Source organism: Clupea harengus, chromosome 15 (genome assembly GCF_900700415.2).
Source record: "Clupea harengus chromosome 15, Ch_v2.0.2, whole genome shotgun sequence".
Classification (NCBI taxonomy): Eukaryota; Metazoa; Chordata; class Actinopteri; order Clupeiformes; family Clupeidae; genus Clupea; species Clupea harengus.
In genome coordinates, this window is record NC_045166.1 from 271791 (window position 1) to 292500 (window position 20710).

Sequence of the window (20710 nt, forward strand, 5' to 3'; positions counted from 1 at the left end):
TTTGACAGAACAATGTGAGCGACAAGACTCCACCATTAAATTGTGTAGACCAGACTTTGAAAGGGAATCCTACGACATCCTGACAAAATATTTTGGTATCGAGGATACTGAAAGTCAGTGGGCTTCCTTCCTCTTTAAAAAAATATTGTTGTTATTGCCAAGGGCTAATATGAGAAAAAAACCTGCAAAATCCCATATAAATCCATATCTTTCTATTGGACCTAGCACAATAAGAGGTCTAATCACTTCATACTGGCTGTATGAATAAACACAGTCCCTTGTGATTCAAATGAGCTCCGAGAAACGCGGTAGCTGAGACAAACCGTGTAATAGGCGTTCAAATTGCTGAAGCAGGTCCTACGTGAATATCAGGTTGTCTATTGTTCGTGAGGAATATGAGATCATATTCCTACTCTGCTGGTTAACTGGGGACAAATAAACTCCATACCCTTGCAGGAAACAGCAGTGATGATGGGAGAATGTGGTCCAGGTTGTTGTTGAGTGGCTGTGTCCTGTTTAGGTCTTTATCCAGGAATGGCCTTGTCAAACTGTTTGAGCAATGGCCCCCAGTGGGTATCAACGTATACGATTGGGTCCGTAGGTAATCAATCACAATACTGGGATTTGAGTTTTTTTTTACCTGCAATACTGCTCTGCAGTGTGTATTTATTCATGAATTTCTACGTGTAGTTATTATACTTTATATGTATCTCTAGAAGTGACCTGAGTTCAAAGATATTCACTTCATCAAAAAACAGGTAAACTTTTAAGAAAAATATTTAAGCAGTTTGATGATCTTATTTCTTATAATCCTTTAAAAAAAAGTCTTGTCCAAGGCTCTTTGCATAAAAATTCAAATCAAAACTTCATAGGAAAAGCATCAGTTATCTCTGCCTCCCAGCTGTTTGGCGGCTACTTCCAAAAAATACCAACCTCTTAATCTCGCAGACATCATTGATGACATCCCATCTGACAGTGCCACTGCCAGACCGCCAGGCTGCCAGACAGCCTGTGCCGGCATTGAGATAAGGAGTTTGAAAGTAAAATGGCGGTCACTTGGGGCGTTTGGTGACAACGAGGATGATAATGTGGCAGGAAAAGGAGACACTATCAAAAGGGACCGCCATCGTCTCGCTCCGCCGCAAACACGAGTTCAAAGCGGGCAGGAAATGGCTTTTGCGGACAGTGGGAACCTTTCTAGCACGTTCTGCTGGGGACACACATGGACGCTCTGCCTCTCATGGCTATCTCTCAGTCTGGGAGCAAAGCCTCCCTGCACTACGACTCCCCTAACCCCCAACCAGCCACCCCTTACCCCCCTGTGCCCTGGGAAGTACAGACCTCATAAGGAGAGGGCATTAAGTGCCAGTTTTACAGCCTCGGTGAGTACCCCTAGTGAGCCTGGTGGGGGCTGTAAACAGAGGTGTGAGTTTAAGTGCCATGTAAAGAGAGGGGGGCGAAAGGGCCTCTTAGCACGAGCTGCTACGTAAAAACCACATCAGTTCGGCGAAACATCGGTGACCGGATTCCCCGGTGCCAGTGTAAGCAATACTGTGGCCACGCTTAGGCACAGGCTGACGGGGCACTAAAAACAATTTAGGCGAACATCCATAATCCATCTTTCGCCCAGCCCTGTCAAGTCTTCCGAGGAAGAAGGGGACTGGAAAGACAGGAATCCAATCCAAACGTGTAAAAGAGGGGAAAGAAGAAGGAAGGAAGAGATGTAAACGGCCATCGGTGGCTTGCTGTAAAAAAGGCTCTCGCCGTCATCTGGACCGTATTTCACTCTCCCCTCTGAAGGACACAGGCTATTACTCAAAGGGGTTTCTTAATCAAATATGTGTTTGTGGGCCGAGGAGATGGAAGGATCATCCAGTGTCACCGGGCCCTGGAGTGATGGGCTCAGACTTTGGTGACAGGACTGAATTAAGGCCTACCAAAACCACCACATTGATCTGCTTCACAGCTCACTTACCCTGCCATTCAATCTGTTTCCAGACCTCATTCGACTGGCTTATCTTCATCATGCTCTTTCTTTTTCTCTCTCTCTCTCCCTCTCTTGATCACTACTCTCTCTCTCCTCTCTCTGACTTTTCTTCCTGTCTCTTTGTTGCTACCTTTCTTTGTCTCACTCCCTCTCTCATCCAAACCTTCACTCACTCCCCCCATACTCTATCTTTCGACTTCCCCCCAACCGAATACCCCGACCCCACATACTAACACACACATACACACATGCAAGCACATGCACACTCTCACACACACTCACACACACACACACACACAGAGAGACACACACACACAGAGACACACACACACACACACACATTGTCCTCCCAGGCCTGACAGGCTCCAGCAGACACCATTCCCTCAGGTTAATGACAGGCTCTGATGGTAGCAATTACCGGCCCCTCTGTCTCCACCCTCTCCTTCTCTCTGTCCCCCATTCTGTTTTTTCCACGGCCTTACCTAGGGCTACTTCTCAGCTCTTCTGCTTCCCTCTGTTTTTTCTTGCTCTGTCTTTCTCCCAAAATGCAATTCTCTCTCTCTTTCTCTCTCCCTCCCTCTCACCACTTCCCAACTCCACTCACTTAAACTGCAATCTTCTCTTGCTTCACATCTCTCCAAGACACTGTATTTTTCTATTTCTTCCCTGTGTTCTTTGTAGCCTTGTCCCAAGCAATCCCAAATATTATGCCTCTCTCTCTCTCTCTCTCTCTTGCTTGCACACACACACACACACACACACACACACACACACACACACACACACACACACACACACACAATTGTTCTGCCTCCCCAGGCTCTGTGATCACAGGCTATGGAAAATCAGCTGGCATTATTCCACCAGCCTGGCACTCTCCTGCCTACATTCCACACATGTTTACACTGAAGGCATTTGCCAGCCTCAGTGAATTAGTAACGCACACCTACCGGGGCATAATGAATGCATAACGCACACCTACCGGGGCATAATGAATGCACATTCAGCAGGATCCCTGGCTGATTTTCCGATGCTTTGGAGGAGGAGTCTCCACCCCTCTACCTGTGAGGAGCGTATTACCATGCCTTTTCATGTTCTTCACAGAACAAAAGGTTACCTTCATTAGTCTGTGTCTGAGAAAAACATGGGAGTCCTGTTGTAGAGGAAAAGGTCTAACGTTGCACTTACAATGGCGCAATAAATCCAGCATGAGTTTGTCCTTCCTATTATTTGACGATATATAAGAGCTATGCTATGGCACTGGAGACATACTGTATTATATTAGTCAGTGAGTTGGAGGACCTGCCCATCCAGTGCACATAAGACTGTACCATAAATTAGTTTTATTGGAACAACATTGCACACAGGTTTTTAATTACAGTAGTACAATTATATTTTCTTCCTACCCTTGCAGCATGAGGTAGATATTTATGGCTGCTTTGCAAATGAATAAATTCCATTTAGTCCTAACCTTTTCCACACTGAAAAGACACAATAAAGCATTCTAAATGTGAAACACTACATATATCTCTACCTAGGCTCCTATTGTGAATACCCATTCCTGGTCATTATTTCCTATTAAGATAGCATTCTTATTTACGTTTTATTCATTTATACCCTTACTTGAGCGTGGATGATACTACCATTACTGCAATCATTCTGCTGTTTTAGGAGTGTCTCTACATTACTCTCAGCTACTACAACACTTGAGTGATCCTCCTCCTCTCAAGATGTTTTCCTCAAGACTGTATTTATCCTTTTAAAATGAAATCATTTCCAGACAGAAATTCCTACTTTCCTTGACACTCTCAAAGTAGGCCTATCTGTATCCACGGCATCGAACCTCGTGGAGGAAAAACTCTGGGGATTTTTTTTTTTTTTCAGATGCGTTGCCACGGTAACCGCCGCTACATCAAGGTGATGGATTGATTTCTGATGGACAAGCTGTGACCCCTGGGGGCCATGCTATAAGCAGGTCGAAAAAGGTAAGGCTCTAGCTCACTGACAGGCGAGATGATACTGGATACTGGATAGGTCTGCTCTCACTACCAGCATAATCCCTTTACTCGGGGCAAATAGCTTTCATGAGCATCACGGCTTTGAGCAAAATGCCACGCCATAAAGAAACACAGAAGCACAATGAATGAGTCGAATGTATTAAACAAGTCCCGCAAGTGCAACACTTCATGAATTTGCTAATGAGTGGATCTGTGGTGCAATGTGTGATAAGTCACTGATCTGAAGTGGCCGTCACATTGCAGCGGGAGAGATAATACATTTAGCCTCCAATCTGCATGACAGGTCACGCAATTAAATGATTCAGAGAGCTGTCACTCAAAAGCTCAATAGCCTGGTTTGAAAAGAACAAACGTACTATCGCACTAGGTTTCCTCCCTCCCAGCGTAATAACCCTTCCACCCCTACTACCACTCCGCCTGCTATCACAGCTAAATCCTATTACCACCTCACTGTTTACATTGCTACTGCCACCATTGTTTACACGGCTAACACATTTGAAGCTGTCACGAGAAAAACTCCCACACACATAGCCTGAGTAAAGAGAGCCATACACCACACTGACAACCATCATTTTAACCTACTATTACCATTAGTATTACAACTAGCATTATTCCAATTACAAGTGTCACACACTCATACAACATTCATAGACAGCCCGTCCGTCTCCACATTATGGTTTAGATTACTTATCAGTTCACTCTCTTTCCACCTAAAACACCATCATTGCTATTACTGTTATCATACACTCACATCAACCTACCTATGCAATAATGATATACAGATGGATGGAGATATACAGAGAGGGACGGAGAAAAAAAATAGTGATGTATTTCAACTCATGTTTATTAAAGAGGCCAAACGTTCTGAGCAGTGACACACAAACAGGGAATGTATCATCTCACAGGTTCCAAACGCCGGAGACAAAATGCGCATAGCGATGACCCCCCCAGATGAAAGCTTATCAGTGTAGGCATCGGCAGCAGAAGGGGAGCAGAGGCTCCCGGGGGAGATCCCCCCTCTATTCCACTACCCATAAACCACCAGTCACGCTTACTGAGCCGCATGCTGAGGCAGCACACATAGGTAGTTTAAATTCTCATCACCGTTTTAGCACCAATCTCTCTCACTCTCTCTCTCTCTCTCTCTCTCTCACTCTCACTCTCTCTCTCTCTCTGTCTCTCTCTCTCTCTCTCTCACTCTCTCTCTCGCTCTCGCTCTGTCTCTCTCTCTCTCTCTCTCTTTCTCACTCTCTCTCTCACTCTCTCTCTCTCTCTCTCTCTCGCTCTCTCTCTCTCTCTCGCTCTCTCTCTCTCTCTCTCTCTCTCTCACTCTCTCTCGCTCTTTCTCTGTCCTTTTTTTTTCTCTCTCTCTCTTCCATGTGAGCTGGAGTGGAAGATCACCTGATATCACCTGATCCAAGTCAGAAAATTGGGTAATTGGAATGGCATTCTGGCGATGTTCTCGCAGTCAAATCAACTTTAACTTCTTCTACCGGAGGATGGTTCAAAGCAGGCTACATTTCTCAAAGCGCCCTACACAAGAGCCTACTTGATGTGCAATCCACTACAAGATGTCATGCTATGAAGAGCATTCATTCACGGCAAGGGCAAACACCTAAAAAAAGATGCACAAGGACCGACTGGAAGAGAGCCAACAAAAGGGACAGCACTTAGACAGGCCAGCATGCCTTGGGATCTGCAGAGGACACTCCCATAAAATGGTTGATGACAGGAAAACAAAGCGCTGTGGCCACTAAAATCCCTTCGCCTCCCCGGGCACATACAGCACTTGCTGGGGTCGCAATAACGTCTTGAGAGCAGCGCTTTCAGTTGTTCGCTCCCAGGCACATGGCTCCATCGTTTGTATTCACGGTGTCCTTAGACTTCAGATTCAACACTTGCATTTGGACCTACAAACAAGTGGGAAAGTGCTTGTGATCTAAGGCCCCCCTCCTGGTCCCAGTATGGGGGGAATGGAACGTATTGAGCGTGCTTGTATGGATTGATAAACCCTATGCATTGATGATGCCACGTCCATTCCGTCTGTGTACTCTGGGAATAGAAGACTCAAAGGAAATTGAAGCACAGCCTAAAGCCGAAAAGGGCAAAGGTCAATTGAGAGGTAAAGAGTGTCTGTCACTAAAAGCATAATATTCTTGTTAAGTGATACAATGTTGTACTTGCCAGGGGAAGACCCTGAAAACGATTATTTTGTTGACATCATGACTAAATGCTGTCAGTTGGCTGTCATTTCATATTCGTTTCCACAGAAACAAAAGGTTATTTACCCTCCCATCCATGTCCAAACAGTACACACCGTCCACCTTATTAGTCCGTCCCCCTCTCCTGCATGGTTCTAATGATCTGATCTGTTGAGGGGTATGCATAATGCATAGCCCATCTTAGGACCTATCCATCAGCCCCCCTGCAATGAGTCCCATTGCCAGAGATATATGGTGTGGGCTACACTAAACATCCAGAGGAAATAATGGTCATGTTTCATCCTGGATCAGGCCTCCAGGGCCAGAGAGGAACACAGTGTCTGCTGCAACGGGTAACCACAAAACGTGTAATCACGCGGCCATTAATTCAGCCCATTAATAAACAACCTGTCCGTCATTTGTAGGCCTGTCCTGCAAATCCTGGCTCATGAGTGAGCATTCAGACTAAATGATGGTCCTATCCGCAGCAATTTTGCATGCTGCGTATAATGCATCATACATATAAAGTCATCGGCATACACATAATTAACTCTGATCTTATTTGCAATGCTTGCGTAGTTTTGAACACTGTGATGTGATTATTAGAAATGTTTTATTGCAGGGGTGGGTCAGTGTCACTAGCACAAATTAGAGATACTCTTGTTTCCTTCCATTTAGTGTTGTGGGATGTTGTGTTCCTATTTCAGTCATGTTCTTCCAGCCTATTCTACCCATGTCAGACCCTCTTATCTCTTGCCAGGCAAATGGCTAAATGGTTTGTTTTTGATGTGTCAGAGCGTCCGACAGGGCGAATAAGGACACCTTCCTCGTCTCGCATGCATGAGTTTAGCTTTCATTTGCTCTGTCTGGCTGTATTAGGATATGCTGTCGGGAACATACTTAAACGAAAGATTTAAAGGTTGGGCTTTAGATGCCAGGTTATGTTTTTGCACATTGCACACAGAAATGTCAAAAGAATCAGATATCCTGGCATTATTTGAATAAGTTATCCAGTAAACCAGACAGTTGTATCCTCCATCACAGTTGCTTTCATATTTGTATTCATTCAATCATTCATTCAAATGACACACTTACTCAAAACAACTTCACAAAGGAGGCAGAATACGCTGAAATCAAAAACTCAAATCAGAGCCATCACTAACATCAAAGACATATGATACAAAATGCAGGACCTACAAATTCAATTAAGCTTATCCTTAAACCTTTAACTGATATTGATGAATGTGTTTTATGCTTACAAAGGATGTCATACTGGCTTTAGAGCTACCACAGAACAAAAAGGTCAAAGTGGAACTCAGTGGCATGCCTGCAAAGATGTTTTGGTGTGATTGATGAAATCAAGAGAGCAAAGAGGACAAACTCTCTCTCTCTCTCTCTCTCTCTCTCTCTCCCCCTCTCTGACACTTGTTCGCTCCATGACAACCTCAGCTCTCCAGGTCACTAATGAGCCATCATATGATCTGTGATGGTGTTAGTGATAGGGATGGGCATAATTCATCGACGATCGATTAATTGATCATTAAGAATTTCCTTGATGAAATTATTTTTTCATCGATTAAAACATGTTCTCCTGCGTAGTGTACGTGTAATTTATTTATTTTAGGGCTGTCAAAGTTAACGCGTTATTCTATGAGATTATTGTGGCGGAGATTAATGCAATCAAATATTTGAACGCAGTTAACGCAACTTTGTTTACTTCCGGTGCGCGTTGACCCGTGGCACGAAACCGCCCCTTGTCTGCAGTCAGTTAGATAGAAGAGACCGAGACGGTAGTTGAAGATGGAGAGAGCTGAGGGATTGTTGGGCGGAAAGTTTCTGTTTAAGAGGCAAAATGACAGAACAATCGACAAAACTAAAGTTGTATGTAGCATTTGTCAAGCTGAATGTAGCTAGCACAGAAGCAGCTCGTGTTTAAGTTATCACCTTAATGCAAAGCACCCGACAGAAAGCAGTCCCAGGTTAGATGGTCGCCAACCCACACTCCACGACTTCTCTAGGAAATGAACTAGACCAGTCCGTGAAAAGGTTACCAACGCTGTAGCAGTTTAGGTTGCCGGTGACTGTCGGCCCATCAACATAGTTGAAGACGGTGGGCTGACTGAGGTGATTCGAATTGCTTTAGGGGACAATTCTTACGATTTACCGTCGAGGGGCACCATTGTGTCTCGCATACATTCCTTGGCTGATGGCGAGAGAGCACGAACAAAAATACAATTAAACAACAGTGTCTAAAATACACGCTGTCTGAAGTGATTACTCGTTAATTTATAAGATTTAGTCTTTAGAAGAAAACAAACTTTTAATCACGATGAATCTAGATGAATGAATTTCAAAATGTGAGATTAATTAGTTGGAGAGAAAAAAAAACGAAGGTCAGTTGTGTTTATGAGCACCGGCTTCTAGCTGTCGGCTCCGCTGCTTAAGAGTACAGCAGCGCATATTTTCAAGTGTAACCATTGAACGGATCCCGTTTAACTGCCACAAGAGTTGTCCATCTTGTAAGTTTAACTGCCACAAGAGTTGTTCATCTGGTAATAAAGATCTCAATGAGGAAACACGCTGTGTTTTTTCTATTTTCACTGCATTTTAATATAGCCTATAAATAGTGAATTTTAATATAAAAATATTAATGATTAATCGAAAATCGATCGTTAATTCTCCCGACGATCGATTAAGACAATTTAATCGAATGCCCATCCCTAGTTAGTGATCATCATCTCCTATGAATCACCATCTCGCTACAGGCTCCCTTGGCTGCAACTGCCCCTTCCCTCAGCACTCTGCATGGCGTCTCATTTCACCGCCTTCTCAAGAAGTTGTGACTTGTCAGTTGAGCAAGACAGGTTGTCAGGGTGTCATCAGCATCTCAAGTCAAAGTTTTAAAAGCAGTTCATGTGCTTTCCGATTTGGTTTAGATTTGTCCATAGGGGGAGAGTGGTCTGCTTTTGTATGTTGGTGATGGTTTTCATTGTTAACCAACGCTGACATAAAAGCTCTCAGCCTGCTTTGGTCCACAACGTATTGTCAGAAAAAGCCACTTTAAGTAGTTTTCTTGCTTCCTGTAAAAAGGACTGTTTGTCTGACTTGACAGCCAATTTAGCCATGTTCTGGAATGTTCACAGAGAGAGAGAGAGAAAAAAAGTGCACAGACAAATGTCTACAGACAGCCTCACACTGAAATGTTAAATTTCCCATTACATAATTCTTCAGAGGAGCACAGACAGGACAAGCTTTTCTCATTCCAAGTGACAGTGGGGTAGTAAGGATGTCGAGGCCAGGCTGGAGAATCACACTTTTTCCTCGTGACCTAATGGACAGTGATTGTCCACTGTGCAGTCATGTTGCAAAAGAGCAGCATCATTTCAGATGATGTATGTCCACAAAGACAACAGCATTCAAATAGCTATTACATCCATCAGCAGATGCAATAATGTGTCATTCATCAGAATGATGGATGGCCCAGACACAACCCTCAACATTTAGCCAAATGTTCATAAATGCTGCTCACTTTTTCTGCCCCGTCATTTCTCCCCTTCCTCTGAACACAAGGCATCCTGAGGGCACACCTTAGGCACAAGGTCATTTTGAGATGACTATAGCATCTAATAACATACATGTTATTGTACATGAATGCAACATATGCATGTTTAGTCTTACAATATGGGTGGTACTCTGATCATGGTTACATAATAGTCTTAAGAACATGCATGTGATTGTGTTTTTGACTAGAATGTCACTACTTAGTAAGTACTGCATACTAACCAGCCTCCCTCTGTCCAGACAGACAGTCATGGTGCTAGTTGGGCAAAAGGGCATGAAATGAACCAACACGACTAGAGTTCCTGTGGCTAATGTATATAATATGAACCAACACGACTAGAGTTCCTGTGGCTAATGTATATAATATGAACCAACACGACTAGAGTTCCTGTGGCTAATGTATATAATATGAACCAACACGACTAGAGTTCCTGTGGCTAATGTATATAATATGAACCAACACGACTAGAGTTCCTGTGGCACATGTATATAATATGAACCAACACGACTAGAGTTCCTGTGGCTAATGTATATAATATGAACCAACACGACTAGAGTTCCTGTGGCTAATGTATATAATATGAACCAACACGACTAGAGTTCCTGTGGCTAATGTATATAATATGAACCAACACGACTAGAGTTCCTGTGGCTAATGTATATAATATGAACCAACACGACTAGAGTTCCTGTGGCACATGTATATAATATGAACCAACACGACTAGAGTTCCTGTGGCACATGTATGTAATATGAACCAACACGACTAGAGTACCTGTGGCAAATGTATATAATATGAACCAACACGACTAGAGTTCCTGTGGCACATGTATGTAATGCAATGAGTCCCGAGGTGTGTGCTCTCTTCTCTTGCTTTCTGGCTCCCCTCTGTGCCTTTTCTACTCTGTCACCCCTGGAGGCTGGCTGCTCTCTCTCTCTCTCTCTCTTTCTCTCTCTCTCTCTCTCTCTCCCTCTCTCTCTCTCTCTCGCTCTCTCAATTAAAATTAAAATTCAAAAGAAGCTTTATTGGCATGACCATAACGTTCTACAGTATTGCCAAAGCATTTGGGTTGGATATATAATAAGTGATTATATAAACAATACATATATCTCTCTCTCTCTCTCATCTCTCTCTCTCTCTCTCTCTCTCTTTCTCTCTCTCTCTTTCTTTCTTTCTCTCTCTCTCTCTCTGTCTCTCTCTCTCCCTCTCTCTGTCTTTCTCTCTCTCTCTCTCTTCCTCTCTCTGTCTCTGCCTTGGCTGTGTCTCTCATCTTTTCATCTCACTCACTTTCTCATTCTGTATTTAGGTTTATTTGTTTTTATTGGTGACTATGATCTATAACTTCTGGCATCTTTTGCATTTAAGACTATTGTCATTGTTAATGGTTGGTAACATCAATTTGGGTTTCTATCTTACACTGAATTTGGTATATACTTGTAACAGTTAAGTTTACTGTTCATTGTGAGAATAAAATGCAATTTTGCATTTGCAATGCTTTATTTGCATACTTATTTAATATCTAACCGAATGCTGCATAGTGTTCGCCAAAGTAACAAATAACTGTATCATTTAACGGAGTCAGATGAATTGGTCTTAATGATCTAACAAAGGTGATGATTACGTAATCCACTGTATAAAGTTGATATTGTAATATTTACCACCCTTCTGTCCCACTTAAAATTTCCAGCCTGATGTTTTTCTTTTGGTAACATTGTTGGCTGTCGTGCAAGCTCCATCAAAAGAGCCAACATTAAAGCAAACATCAGTGAAAGGTCCAACGGTTGCACCTGTCTCCTGCAACTTCAGTCTATGTGAACGGAAAAGGCTGAGATCAACAAAGGCGAAGACAACGTGCGGAGAGGCACTGGTCAAGTCAAGGCTGTGGTAAAGAGCCATGTCGCTTGGCCAACAGGAACTGATTTTTATTGAGCTGCAAAACTTAAACTGAGGTCAACTTCCTACTTGGATGACACAATTGGCAGACATCCCAATATCCACATTGTTTCCAGGACAATGAGTTAAGTGCCGCTGTATAGCTGTGTGGTACACAAAATGTCACACTCAAGCACATACAAACACACCACACACACTAAAAGACACAACACACAGAGTACAAACACACAGAGTACATACACATACATACAATGGCAAAAATAGATGCAGACAGAGAGAGAGAGAGAGAGAGAGAGAGAGAGAGAGAGAGAGAGAGAGAGAGAGAGAGACAGAACGAGACAACCCCCCAAACAAAGGAAAAGACTAATGCAGGAACTTCTATATGGGTCACCTATCCATTACCTAAGAAAGTGCTTGCCCCTGACATCTGATCCTGAGGTAAGCTCAGTCTATGCAACTCTAAACTATCAAAGACCCTACCCGGACTACCCCACCTAGGGCACATACAAACAGAGTTATGAGAAAATGTGCACATACAGATACATTTGAATTCAAAAGAAATACTATCTTGATGATGGTATCATTCAATTCCTATTAAAATTCGCCTGTGTGTACATAAATATTTTCCTCAGAAGAACCTATAGGAATATACAGCATCATCGACCCAAAGTGCTCTTATCAAAACCATTCCCAACAACATGCCTGTTTTCCTAAATGAATGATTGAATACAACGAATAGATTAGGTTCCACTCAGGAAAATAACTGCAGACATTTCTATGCAACTTCAACGAAAGCCATGATTATTTCCTCAAATGTTTTCCATTTGTGCAGGTCCAAATGCCATCCCCCAAGCCCCCAGGCTACACCCCTGCAATCAGTCACCGACAAAACAATCCTAGCCAGTTGCTGGATCAAAGAGCCTCCTTGATACCTTAGACTGGAGGAAACTCTGGGCTCTGTGAGAGATCAGCTTTTTTCACTAAAGGTTGAGAAGTGTGGGAAACATCTTCTCAGGAGATTTAAGTCCTTAACTCCTCAGATCTTTCCCAAACCTTCAAACTTTCTCTCAGATGACTTGATGATGGAGGCAAAAATATGCCTTGGTGTGTATTGGTCATGCCATGTTCTATAAACATACATAGCCTGTGAGCCAGCCAAAGGACCTCGTCAATGCTACTGTACGTGCTCCCCACATGAATTCAGTTGGGTATGTACTCTATTCATGTCATCCATAAGTGCCTGCCCTGAATGACAGGCATGGATGATCCCAGTTTTAAACCTCAGCAATTCTCTCATTGAATATAGCCATTTAAAAGAAGCCATTGCTCATGATTAATAGGACCATAAAAACCTGCTGAGTAGGTCACCTTTGTGTGCTCAAGTCCTGGAAACATGTCTGCATGTTACGTGTGATATATGTGGTACACTGATATAGCCATGAAATGCTTTCATAGGAATACTTGACACTGTGGGATTGAAAAAGGACAGTGTATTTTCTTTGGGGCTGAGCATGCAGACTGCTTGATCTTACTTTGCAACCTTGACTATCCTGTTTACAGCTGCTGGAGTGTTGTAACTATGCAAATCACAGGCCATTAATATGGTAGGTTACTTCGAGATAGTACACAATAGTGCAAGCAAGACTGTGGATATGAGCAGAATAGACAAGTTCTACTTCTGTGGATGAGGAGATGGGGGAAGAGTGCTGTCACTGTGGGCAAGAAATCGTCCAGCAATGGGAACATGAGTGCTCTTTGAGCATTAAACTCACTTATGAAAAAAACCTGTCCAACTGTGTCAGCATCAAACCCTGACTCGGTTCTACACTTTTTGCTGTAACAACGGCAAACTGAACACCACTCTCCCTTAATCAGCATAACACACTAAGAATGCACTAATGTTATGGGGCATCCATACAGGGAAGAGACTTTTAGGGGCAGTGGTAAACAGAGTACAATAACAGAAGGTGAATCAAACAGAGTAAGCATTACCGACGCCCCAGCAGTGCAGTCCTGCGACTATTGAAGCAGTGAGGGTAAAAGTAAATCGTTTAAAAATGTGTTGTGGAGACGGGTGCCAACCTTCAGTGATCCAGGGTCCGCCAGAGTGAACGCCTGTCTGTTCAGTTCGGACGCGATTATGTGACATCGCTGGCAAAGGGTGTCTCCGTCGTCTTTTCTCTCCGACTGACTTATCTCTGTTACGGACACTGAACCCGCGCCCTCCGGGTTTGGCCGGCTGCCGCATTTCACTTCCTCCGCTGAGTGGAGCCTCTTCCTGGGGTTGAGACCCAAGGAGAGCGGGGTCTCTCTGCCTGAATAGCCCTCAACAACCTTATGTAAAAAAAGAAAACAAGTAGGGTAGCATAGAGAAGCTATTAGTTAAGAACATGCACATTAGCTATACTTTAATTTAGCAATCTGGTAGATAGATTTGATAGATTGTTGATGTGTATTTTTAAATGTAATGATATTTCAGCAAATTGTGTTTGAACAACATTAACACATGTTTCTGTTGGCCTTAACTCAAATAAGGCGGAACATGTGTAGGGGCAGTATGTTTTGTTTCCGTCCACCTGTAACGTCATGCTTCCATGCGTTAAAAATGCATGCAATGCTCACCGTAAATCTCCTGAAATCAGGATTGCGACCTTGATTTGCGTTCCAGTGATATGAGTACATGCTTCATGCGTCTGGTAAATCCCACACTGTCAGCTAAATCTAATTTTTATCTCAAAGTATGGACGCGTCATTTATAATGAATTAGCCGCTGCCTCTTAAATCTTCCAGATTTCTTTTTCTGACGTAGTCCTCTCAATCGAGACAAGGGAAAGTAATCCTCATTGTGGTGCTAAGGCGCTTGCTCTCTCACACTGACATTGACACCGTGGGGATTTAAGTTATAAGGTCCAACTTTGTCGGCTGTCCCGTTCAGTCATCGAGGGGTGGAGCTCAGCTGTGCGCTCCGGCTCTGATTTAGACTAGGTCTTTATAGAGTTGTGTATGTCCGCCTCATACAGTCTTAAACAGCTTAACATTGCAATAGCCTATATCCATTCTAGACGTAAAAACATGTGCTGAAAAGAAGGCCTAAATGGTGCACACTTTTTGTTGTAGTCATGCACTTAAATACTACAAACCAGTTGCCAGCTATAGGTTAGCCTATATTTCGCGCGCATCTGCTTTGTTGAGGAATGCCGCTCTGAAGTCACTGGAGGAAATGGCTCTCCTTACACCAAGTTTAGATAACTTTGGATGCCTGGCATTGTATTCTAAATGTAGCTTGTATATAATGCGAGCGAAACGATCAAGGTGGGCAAGATACAGCTGTGATTCTACGTTGCTTGTTTCAATAACTAACGTTACGTTTTAAACTCTCCTTCCCTTTTTCTCTGGCGCGCGCGTTCATAGTTACCAACATGAAGGCCTATGTCTGAATAAACAACAATTTTATATAGACATACATGATTTGAAGACAACTAGCTGGTGTTAATGTCATCTAAAAGGTAGTCTCCTAATAAACCCTAAACGTGGGTAAACGCGTTTTATCCCTACGCAAAGATATGCGTTTTGCAGTTATCATAGAAGGTCTTTTTGGTAGGGCGTAATCCATTCACCTGGTCACTATAAACTGTCGACATACAGTGACACCTGTTACAGCAAGACCAGGTATTTTTCAGCTATTTGTTTCTTCCCGCTACATTGGCGCCGCCATACGACCGTTATGAAAAACGCAGCTACAATTTGTGGGGAGCTTCAGCAAACTTACCAAAGGTTGTGATACTGAGTAGGAAAAAAAATAACGCCGAAAAAGTTTATTTTTCTGCCGCGAAACAGTAAACTATGTTCGTTTTCAAAGCAACAAGCACTGCGCCTTTGTACTGTGGCCATGAAACTTTCGGAGTCCAGACGTCTCAACTCAGCGCTTGGCACAGAGCCCTGACCGCGGCTTCATAGCGCTGCCACAACACCTCTGGGCATATTTTTTTTATATAAAATATATATAAAGCCTTTCAATCGGTTTCCCATCAGTATTTATCCTAGTTAAGCCTCAATGCCCCTCGTGCCGTACCACGCCGTCCAGTGCTGAAGGTTACGCGCTGTTCTTGGTGCTGAAAGTAGCTTTCGCATACAAAACACAAAAATAAACTACTAAAAAGTGACTTTGTCTATAAAATAATGAAAATGAGACATACCTTTGCTTTTCGTCTTTCAAAATGGCTCGTATGTCCAAATATTCCATCTGTACCCAGATTAAATGCGATTAGTTCCACAGATATGGGGTCTGTGGTCTCATTCCCTTTAGTTCCTGGTGAAGCCATATGAGTACGTAATCCTCTGTATACTGTCAGATTATCTTCTCATATCCTAACTCAGTTATCCTCAAAGACGACATATGCTTCCCAAGAACTTGTGCAGTGGTGTTGTCCTGGCAGTAAGCCTTAAATTCCATCCGGCTATTTGGGATCCGACTGTACTTCAGCGCCCTTGTATGTTTGCCTGTGGCACTACCAAATATGACACCATTCCAATTGCCCGGCAAAGGAACCTCATCAACTCCTCAGCCCTCCCTCTACCGCTTTCCATTTATCCGTCTCTGGGTTGTCGTGAATTGCGTGTTCGCGACGCCCTTTTCAATTACGCACTGGTCTGCCCGTCCAACACACTTCAATTGATACAGCGACCATGTGTAAAATGGGTAACACGGAGAGCCCCAGTAGCTGACGTGATTACTCAGAAGCAAGCTTCCTCAAGGATTCATTTTAACAAATCACTCTGACTACGGATCAGTTTCTGCCGTTGAAAGACAAAGCAACAAGTATGGTGACGCTTAACTGAGCTTGCATTTAATGATTTGAAGATAACCCTCCCTTTGCTTTTCTCCCGTCTCTCTGTTATTCTCTCCCCAGACTGTGAAATTATTTTATCAATTATTCATCAGCTGTCGATAATGACTAATAGTCGTCCTATATGCCATCCCAACTCGTTCGTCTCTGTGCCATCATCCCTTCTTTTCCTAGAGCTGAGTACTAGGCTACTTTCCTCTGTCATCCTTTCTCTCTTTTTTCTTACTCTCTTTCTTTGGAAATATCAAAGCATGTATTCGGTAATCGACCTCTACTTATCCTTTGTGTGAACTCCATCATGCAGGGGTTGACCACGCTCTTTCAGTTTTCCTCTGTTTAATGGCTGATACACTAAAGCCACTTGCCTATGTGATAAAAAGGAAACCCTGCACAATCTAACATTATCACTGCGGGTTTTGTTCTGGAAGCGGGGAGTCTATCAGGGAGTCACTTGAACACAATGGTTAATTGAGGTGATGGTCTATTTTTCTTTATGTGCGCCTTAGCACAGAAATGTGGACATTAACCTCGTAAGTCGCAATAATAATCTTATCACTAGAACACAGGAGGTGTCGTTTCAGATAACCAGACAGCAAAAGCGACCAAAATATAGCCATTAATGTCTTGGTTGTTATATGGCTGTGTCTAACTCGGTCCTCCGCGTCTGGTGCAGTTGATTGTTGGTGGTGCTAACCATTATAACTCCAATGGCTTGCTGACATTTGTCCAGTCAAACACAGAAAACCAGAGACAGAAAATAGTCGAGGAAAAATTACATAAAGACAGTGATATGTTCCTGATATACGTATATATAAAAAATGTTGGCTATTACTTGATATTTCACCACTCGCCAACAATTTCAAACTTTCCTATTTGGTGCTCTCATTAACCTCCTAAGACCAGAAAACTCAATTCCTTTCGGAAGTGGAATGTGTCATGATCTTTCACGCAGGGAGGCAAACAATTATATCAGGAAATAGGATTGCCACCAAGGAGAGTATGCTGTCAGCGATGGAAGCAGCGTCCCATGGGAAATCGGCATTTGGCAACATGACGGAATCCGTGGGGTATAATAAACGGGCAAAATATCACGCCCGCAACATCAATCAAAATTAAACGGGCGTGGGTCATTTTTTGCCTACTGAAACACGTTCATATGAGAAATGCCTTATTTAAGGTGAAGTTGAAATGTGCAGGACAGTTTTATTCCACTACAACACAGGTGCAGACAACTGCCTCCATACATGGAACCTGATTTCTTTTCAAGAAGCACAGGTCGATTAGTAGTAATTTACATGGAGGGACTGTCAGGGGTCTTGAAGCAATCATCATTTCACGTTGTAAAAAATGGATTTACCACGTCCAGTGCCCCTCTGTTGTAAACTAGATCTGCCCCCTAATCCCGAGGAGCGCGTCCCCAGGGACTCCTCAGCTGTTTTCTGGTCCGTGTAATCGCGGTGGGCAGGTTTTCCATTAGCGAGGAGAGGGGTGGTCTGGCGTCCTTTAGTTCGTATGGGTCTACACAACTTTAATGCATTTTCCTGTTGGACATTTTAGCTAACTGATGAAGACCCACTGGATTGGACATGACAAGGTCCTTAAATGAGACATAGGTAGAAAGGACAAGGGTGCTCTCACGCGAGTGCGGTGGTTGGCTGTTTTGGCACGGGGTTGTATTTTTGTGTCATGAGGTGTAAAATATACATAGTTTCATTATTGTTTTTTTTTCTGTTTTTAATCATTATTGACCTGAATCCTTTATGATCGATTATGGTGAAAGGTATCGTAAACACAGAAATTATAAAAAGCTGTAGGCCTACATATTTGAGAAGGGGATATATCTTAGCCTAAGTAAAGAGCAATCTTCTTTTTTTTTAAGCTTAAATGGAGGCCGGGATGTGCAGACAGATGAATGATGGGTACAGATGAAAACACTATCATGGGCCAGCTAGACCGTGTAAAGAGCAGAAAGAGCAGACATGATCTGGGGTGTACCTCCCTTTGATGACCTCTGTTCCGAACTGCTAAAATCTGTAAGAACATAGGATATGTTACTGGAACCGTGATCTTATAGAGGTTCTTCTCCACGGGCCACAAAGCAAATATTTTAGTTGTGTGTTTTGGCATGCACTACCTTCGGTAAAAGTAGTTATTTGTGTCGAAAAAGTAGCTTAAATGTAGTTGCACATAGGGGCAGGCCCGGGGTGGGTAATCGGGAGAATCGGGAGAGTTCCCGGTGGGCCGCTTCACTTCTGGGCCGGTCGAGAATTTAATTTTTTGACATTTGTCACGTTAGTCCATCTTCTCTTAAAGTAGGCTACACACGTTCCGCATTCTGACACCGCAGCCTCTGCATGGGTTGTACCATGCGAGGGAATTCTCCCCTCCCAAATAGAGTTGGTTGGGTCCATAGCCCGTCTTTTCCTAAAAGTTTTCTCAGACTACCGATAGCTTGGCCGGCCCTACCCCAACGATACGCGTCAGAGAGGATGGATGGGAGGAAGAGGGGCTGAAAAAGCCAGGTTGAAAAAAAGGAAGGCATCGGAGGAGGATGCTGCCAAATGTGCCAAGCTTACCGATTTATTTTCAAGAGGACAAACACAAGTGGCAACTGGTAAAGAGAGACATAGGCCTAATGATTAGCAACGTAACTATTAGGCTAACGTTGTAGCGTTGGTTGAACACAGGTTCATCTCAACCTTAAAATTTGTGAAGAATAGGCTACGAAGCTCATTGAGTCAGGACAACTTGGAGGCTTTCATGTTAATGTGCACAGAGAAGGAAATCCTCATGTCTATAAGCAACGACACAGTTATAGATAAAGTGGCTGAAACCAGTGCACTGCTTAGGCGGTTACTGATGCTGTAGATGCTGTTGGTGCTATTCGCAATGTAACTGTATACTGTACTGTGAGTTGAACTGTAAACATTAGTTCGATATGCCTCTTTGTTGAAGAGTGGGATACGTTTCAAATGCTTTATTTATTTATTTCTGCTTTTGTTAATTTATCAACCTATCCTTGTGGAATAGTGGAATATTTTTATACTTCTCAGCTTAAGTGGATTATTATTTAACCTTTACATTATTTGTTGAACCATGGTATTAATAAAGAGAAAACTACAGGATAGTAAGAGCTGAACTGTTGCTTCATTTATCCAATTTCCACTACCATGGAAAAAGTGGGCCGGTCTTGGGGCTGAAATTCCCGGGCTGAAAAGTGGCCCCACTCCGGCCCTGCATAGGGGTGAAGTTGGAGGGTAAACGCACGCAAACGACGTTTACAAAGCGTTTACTCACATTTCTTATGATAGTTTACTCACTTGTCATTAAGCAATTTAAAAATTTGGAGTAAAAAATATATCCCTTCGTTCACTGCATTTAGGGGTTCAATCAACAGAACAGCACACTGCTCCTTCCAACAAACTCCAGCCTCTCCGTCTCCCCGTCATTCCTCGGCGACGACGCAGTCACTGCCAGCAGATTAATGACAGGTGCTGTGTGGACATCGAGCAATATTTCTTGAACCATAAAAAAACACGGATAGAGGTTGCACATTGTAAAAAGACCGAGTGCCTCTTTTTTATCAGTTAATAAGATAACATTAGTTATTATCGAGTAGGCCTACTGATTGATCCTCAAATAAGCGATTTGCCATGTAGAGTTAGATGCCAAACGTAACATGAACTGGGCAACCTATCTGAATCTGCGCAAATGTGTATTGTGAACTCCCATTTCCAATTGTGCTAGTTGGACATGACGTTATCAATTTCCACACTGAATGCACTTTGTGTAAAGAGAGGTAGGCGGACAATGGCAAGAACAGAGACAACAAAATTGAGCGGGACAGTGAAGTCACCGAGAAATGTGTTGCACCAACCTATCATGGTAGCCTACACATTTTTAATATAGGCCTACCTTACAGTTCCGTCTATCCGTAAAACATAACATGTTTCTATCCATTAAAATATCATAATGTAGGCTCAATTATAGATTATAGATATACAAAGCAGTGGCTACTGGGGAAAGTTAACGTCCCTTTCGTAGCATTAGTGGAAGTGAACAGTCCATTCTCCTTAGGGAATGTAGGAGCGGTGGCGCCCATCGTGCAAGCGCACCTGTGCAGCGGTGGGAGTGCTACTGTGCTACTGCGTAGGGTCAGGCTAAATAGTGCAGAACTGCAGAAGGCACTGTAGTGGATTGGC

At 43.1% G+C, this 20710-nt stretch overlaps 1 protein-coding gene across 2 annotated transcripts in view; it reads right to left on the reverse strand.

Annotated features, from left to right (window-relative positions):
• Window positions 1-14718, reverse strand: part of kif26aa (kinesin family member 26Aa) — an 85951-nt gene extending 71233 nt beyond the window's left edge. For both annotated transcript variants that reach the window (XM_031581064.2, XM_031581063.2), the window contains exons 1-2: window positions 14284-14718; window positions 13744-13995 (exon numbers count right to left, since the gene is read on the reverse strand). In XM_031581064.2, coding sequence (XP_031436924.1) covers window positions 13744-13995; window positions 14284-14343 — 312 coding nt within the window. In that variant the 5' untranslated portion in view covers window positions 14344-14718. The remainder of the gene's footprint in view (window positions 1-13743; window positions 13996-14283) is intronic.
• Between the last annotated feature and the right edge of the window lie 5992 nt (window positions 14719-20710).